The sequence below is a fragment of the Papio anubis genome, chromosome 4 (assembly GCF_008728515.1).
Source record: "Papio anubis isolate 15944 chromosome 4, Panubis1.0, whole genome shotgun sequence".
NCBI classification, from domain to species: domain Eukaryota; kingdom Metazoa; phylum Chordata; class Mammalia; order Primates; family Cercopithecidae; genus Papio; species Papio anubis.
The window spans coordinates 72,890,847-72,896,769 of NC_044979.1; the positions used below are offsets into that span (position 1 = coordinate 72,890,847).

The 5,923-nt window shown below is 41.2% G+C and overlaps 1 protein-coding gene across 1 annotated transcript; it reads right to left on the minus strand.

Moving 5' to 3' along the window:
* Window positions 1–211: 211 nt before the first annotated feature.
* TFPI2 (tissue factor pathway inhibitor 2) lies at window positions 212–5,127 on the minus strand. Its single transcript, XM_003896311.5, has 5 exons — window positions 4,736–5,127; window positions 4,282–4,464; window positions 3,167–3,355; window positions 1,510–1,680; window positions 212–1,146 (listed from the first exon to the last, which is right to left on the minus strand). The coding sequence occupies exons 1-5, from the start codon at window positions 4,983–4,985 to the stop codon at window positions 1,070–1,072; spliced, it is 870 nt and encodes a 289-aa protein (XP_003896360.1). The 5' UTR covers window positions 4,986–5,127; the 3' UTR covers window positions 212–1,069.
* Window positions 5,128–5,923: the final 796 nt, after the last annotated feature.

Genomic DNA, 5,923 nt, shown 5'->3' on the forward strand with positions numbered 1-5,923 from the left:
GTTTTCAGCATCATTCAGAGTTCTCAGGCATATACCTATTTGTCAAAATAACTGGGATAAATTTTTAAATGAAAGATTGTTCAGGCAAAAGGTAAATGCATTTGTAATTCTGCCAAATAAGAGGCATACTTTTAAATACGTTAATCTTGCCATGAAAATGTAAGAATTTTGAAAAATTATTTTATTACAGAGAAAGAAAAAAGCTGTTTCATTGGAATGACCATATTTAATCAATGATAATTTACTGGTTAAATTTAAATTATTAAATTTATGCATGGTTTATATAAATAAACACCTTAAACAGTACAAACATTTGAAAAACTTTACTTTCCTTGGTTTTTATAACTTTAGTGGTCTCCAACCCACTATGTCTTAGGAAATAATGTAACACCAGGAAAATCCTTCCATCTATCTATATGTAAACACAAACATATACATGTGAGTGGGGATTGGTAGATAAATAGATAGAAATTGTTTTCCCAGAGGACAACATTTCTGGCTTTAATAAATTGATCAGCTTTTTAAATCAGTCAAGAAAGTTATGATCTTTTAAATAAATCCCCTTATTCACTCACTGTACTGCAATCTAACACAATAAAATGGGAGTAATATTTTTAAAGTGTTGGTAAATCTGCGACTTCATCTTCTTGGGCCTAAAATATAATCCAACTTTTAAAGCAAAATGAGTTTTATTTGCTAGTCCTTTATATTCTCAAATATCTTTAAAAAACACATGATTATGTTGTCTTACGTTGTTTCAGTTATTATCCTCTTCTGAAATCAGGAATACAACCCCAAGAAATGAGTGAGTCATATTTGCTTTTATATCTTATGCATTGCAAGAATTCAGTCGCACAAACAGTTGAACCATAAATTAAAAATGGTAGACTCACATTTGAATAGCAGCTAGCTGTGTATAAAAAACATACAAATTTTTTAAAAAGTGACTTGTGTCAATAAAAACTGGTGAATAAATCACTTATGATTTGTTTCCTCATGCTGTCATATTATTCTTCACATATAACCATAAAGGCAAATAAGCATTCACAAGATGACATATTAAGAATGTTTAAAATTGCTTCTTCCGAATTTTCCGGATTCTACTGGCAAAGCGAAACTTTGGTATCTTCTTTTTCCTTTTCAAAGCTACAATCAATAAAACAACAGTGAAAATCATACATCTCCAGTCTGTAGGCTCACTATAAATCACTATTTCTGACACGGTTATTGAGCTCACTTCATCTTGTTTTTAAGGACTGTGAAGTCAAAACTCATTATACGCTCAGTTAATAATATTTACCTTTAAGATATGAAAATACAGCTACTGTCTACTGCAGCTAGCCAGTAAAAGCATTTTGACAAAACTGATTAACACTGTGGAGATACTTATGTAGAAGTAGTCTAGAAATGGCAAATTGCTATTAGTAAAATGGATAAATAAAAATACAATTTTGCTGATAAGTTATTTATAAAGTTTATCTAAAGGCAGAATAAGAAAACATTCACTACCTTTTGCACAGGCACGTCTGCAATCCTCCCTGCTAACAAAGTTATTGTCATTCCCTCCACAGCCAGTATAGGTGAAAGCATCACAGGTTTTGTATCTTGGATTAAAATAATAGCGAGTCACATTGGCAGAGCACAGTCCCTCATCTTTTGGACTGTAGCAAAATGATGGACCTTTATAAAAAAGAGAAGAAAATTAGAAATGTTATAATACCAGAATTTTTAAAGTATGGTGATTACTGAAGTAACTGAAGAAAATCTCATCCCATAGAAGCCTCAGTCTGAATCCAAAATATCATACTAAACCTTTAAAAAGATGTGCTTCAAATTTCAGGTAAGCTTACATGCTATATTTTGGTAATTCTAAATTTTTGTAAACTGGATAGAATTTCTTCTGAAGCTACATCTTTGTATCCTTTAAATGTAAAAAGAAGTTAAACCCAAATACCAGATATGGTTAGGTAAAACTGGGGTAAGTTTCAAGGACAATATGTGGCATGATTTGGTATATTTTGTCGTGTTGGTAGTTTTGCTTTAATGTTTTTAACAGCTCTCATTCCATTATTAATCAAGAATATATGCATACTAATTTCCAGGTAACCACTGGAGCAAAACATTTATATCTATACAAACAAGAGAACATCCACAGCAACCATCACCACATTAACTCAAGAGTTTGCATATTCAACACAGTATAGCCATAAAGCTTCATCAAATTCTCTGCCAAAGCAAGTTTTCCTTGTTTGTTGAACTTTTCAAAAATCTCTGTGTCTAGGGGAAATATCTGTATTGTCTCCCTCTGCAAATATTAACTACTACTCAAGAGACCATCATTTCAATGACTCAGGTGTGGTGGTGGGAGAGGTAACAAATGGATAGGACAGGAAAGTGTAGAGATGTTTGTGCTGCAATTTGCAATTACTAAAGAATACAGAAATCTAACCGAAAACTTTATAAATAAATTTTCAAGTTTCACCATCTTAATTCTGTATATATTCCACTATCTCACATGTATAACTGATTCTGTACAAATCTGAGGTCATAACATTCATTAATGAATACTTTAATCTTTTATATGTAAATTGAGTAGATGAGAAATAGTTCTAAAGAAACAATTCAGGGCCGGGCGCGGTGGCTCACACCTGTAATCCCAGCACTTTGGGAGGCCGAGGCGGACAGATCACAAGGTCAAGAGATCGAGACCATCCTGGCTAACACGGTGACACCCCCTATCTACTAAAAATACAAAAAAAAAAAAAAGAAGAAGAAGAAAGAAAGAAAAAAAAATCAGCTAGGCATGGTGGCGGGCACCTGTAGTTCCAGCTACTCAGGAGGCTGAGGCAGGAGAATCGCTTGAACCCAGGAGGCAGAGGTTGCAGAGAGTCAAGATTGTGCCACTGCACTCCAGCCTGGGCGAAAGAGCGAGACTCCGTCTCAAAAACAACAAAACAACAACAACAACAAATCAGAAGCAGAAAGCAAAAATTTGAATCATGGCTTTGTCACTTTCCAGTCCTAAGAGTTTGACAAGTCATTAACTTGTCAAGTAATGTGAAATCATGAGAATGCACACCATGTTAATTTCGCATCAAATTAGTTTTTTCCACCCAAATGTCTTTTTTAAAAAGTGAAATAGAAGTACCATAAAAATCGTATTTACTTTTCTTTGGTGCACAGAAGGCCATACAAGTAACTTCATCTGGAAACCTGTTCTCAATCCAGTTCCGGTGACACCCACCAGATGAGAATTTTTCACATGTCATGGAACTTAGATTAAAGAAATACTTTTCTGTGGACCCCTCACACTGGTCGTCCACGCTCACTTGCAGCCGGCAAACTTTGGGAACTTCTAGGAAAAGGAGAGTAATAGAACAATGTTAGTCAAAGTAGCCTTCTTATTACTTTCAAAACTTCACTGTATATTCAGCAACATTTTATGGGGGGAGAGAAGTCGTATTAGTGTTGGAATAGTAAATCCCCAGAATACTCCTATGAATCCAGATATTTACTTTTTTCTTTCTTTTTTCTAAAAGAGTGTATTCAGAGCTGACTCAGCTGTGATGTATCTTTCATGTTCTGTAGAAAGACACTTTGTTTTCTCTGGGTGTTCTCTGATTGTACGTATGCAGTTAATCAAAGTTTATTCACATGAATATGCATTTTCCCCTGGCTCAGTTCCTTGAATCGCAAAGCCCCATGTTCTCTTACAGGCCTTAACAGATATAATCTAAAAATTAAAAATAAAGTAAAATATACATTATTATGAATCTCCACCATATCCCGCAACTAATCCAACACATGTTTGGGTATCGGGACAAAAGTAGAGTTATATAATGAGCTAAGTCACACTTTAATAATAAAATCCACTAAAAGTATTTCAGATTGATGCATAATCGACAGGAGGAAATGATGTACTGTAGGAGAGATAAAAATCATAGGTTTGTAACTGAAGAAAAACACAGAGAAGCACTTACGTTGCACCTAAACACGTTATTCTCTTGCATTTATTATACCCTATGGTGAAGGAACGAATCTTTCCCTGAGTCCGCATAGGCACTGAATTATGATCAATGTCAACTGGGAGACAGAAAATGTATTAGTGGTTGTAAATTTGTGATTATTTTTGAGAAACTGAAAACCATGAGGTTTGCTTAACACTTGAGAAAACCCAGACTACAACTTCCAGTAGAAACCGAGACGTGGGAAACTGGCGAAGTTGCTACCAGCCGCCGGCGCAAGGAGCGCGGGAGTCCTGGGTGCGGCCGGGGCACTTACTTTCTATCCGCCAGCAAGCCTCGTCGCAGGCCTCCCAGGTGTAGAAATTGTTGGCGTTGCCCTCGCAGCCCCCGTACAAGAACTGGCGGCATCTCTGCGTGTACCTGTCGTAGTAGTAACGGGGAAGTAGGGCCCGGCAGGGTCCGTAGTCTAGGGGCAAGAGGCAGATCTCCGCGTTATTTCCTGAAGAAGGGGCAAAAGGAGAGCAAAAGACAGGGAAAGTGGTCAGGCGTAGCTCCTAGGAGGAAGGAGAATCCCGAGGAGTTCTGTCCCCTTCCGAGCGGAGGGGCCTCTGCAGAGAAAGTGCAAACTTGGGAGCGAGTCCCCGCTGCCCGCGGAGCGCGCGGCAGGGACCTGAAGAAAGCGAGGCTTGGAGGGCGGGTGCACGGGGCCCCATGACCCGCTGCGCCCTCTCCGCCGGTTGGGGAGAGAGGCTCCCGGAGTAGCCAGATACCTGTTGGCTCCTGAGCAGCATCGCCCAGTGCAGCCTCCGTCAGGAGCAGCAGCAGAATCGACAGCTCCAGGGGGCGAGTGGGGTCCATGGTGCAGGGGGTCGAGCGGCCCGCCGGGCAAGGCGTCCGAGAAAGCGCCTGGCGGGAGGAGGTGCGCGGCGTTCTGCTCCAGGCGGCCCGGGTGCCCGCTTTATGCGGGGCGAGCGTCCGGCCGAACCCCCCGGGGCGGAGCCTGAGGGGTGGCTGATTCATGCACAGGGGCTGTCACCCTGCCGCCCCCGCACTATAAACTGTGTAAGAGGAAGAGGAATTCCCCGCCAAGTTGAAAAGTTGAACCTGCCTCCCAAACTTTCTCCTGTAGTCCAGACGGGGACGCCCTGAGGGAGGGTTTGTGTCAGTGGTGGGAAATCGGCAAGCTAGACGGGAATGACCTGCTGGTGACTGTGCTGTAAAGAAGCCTGAATCCACTTCTTGAAGGCATGAAGTCCAGGTATTTGAAGGACTGGTGGAGAGAAAGTGCGGAATTCTTGGGTCAGAGCGGAGCGGGATTCGTTGCAATAGACCTTCAGATTAGATTAGAAATGTAAATAAGTGTATATTTATATTTATACACACAGATTTCAACCGAGTTCGAATTTACATTTAATACAGGCTTGTAATATATCGTAGGTGGACAGTTTGGTAAATTTTCACAACTGTATAACCAACAATAAAGAATTAGAACATTTCGGCGGTGTGCGGTGGTTCGCGCCTGTATTCCCAGCACTTTGTGAGGCCAAGGCGGGTGGATCACCTGAAATCAGGAGTTTGAGGCCAGCCTGGCCAATATGGTGAAACCCCGTCTCTATTAAAAACACGAAAAGTTAGCCGGGCGTGGTGGCGGGCTCCCGTAGTCCCATCTCCTCGGGAGGCTGAGGTGGGAGAATGGCTTGAACCCGGGAGGTGGAGGCTGCAGTGAGCCCAGATGGCGCCACTCCACTCTAGTCTGGGCGGCAGAGTGGAATTCTGTCTCAGGAAGAGAAGGGGGAGGGGAAGGCGGAGGGGGGGGGGGGGGGGAGGGGGGAAGGGGACTGGGGAAGGGGGAAGGAAGAAAGTAGGAGAAAGGAGAAAGAAGGAGGAGGAGGAAGAAGAGGAGGAGGAGGAGAAGAAGAAGAAGAGGAAGAGGAAGAGGAAGAGGAAGAAGAAGAAGA

What these genes read in the sequence shown, in the direction of transcription:
- TFPI2 (XM_003896311.5), bottom strand. Translation starts at nt 4,985, where the DNA reads ATGAATCAGCCACCCCTCAGGCTCCGCCCCGGGGGGTTCGGCCGGACG. An exon ending in CTTCTGTGCACCAAAGAAAA is followed by an intron (nt 1,681 to 3,166) that starts GTAAATACGATT and finishes TTTTTTATAAAG; the next exon opens with GTCCATCATTTTGCTACAGT. An exon ending in CAGACGTGCCTGTGCAAAAG is followed by an intron (nt 1,147 to 1,509) that starts GTAGTGAATGTT and finishes TATTGATTGTAG; the next exon opens with CTTTGAAAAGGAAAAAGAAG.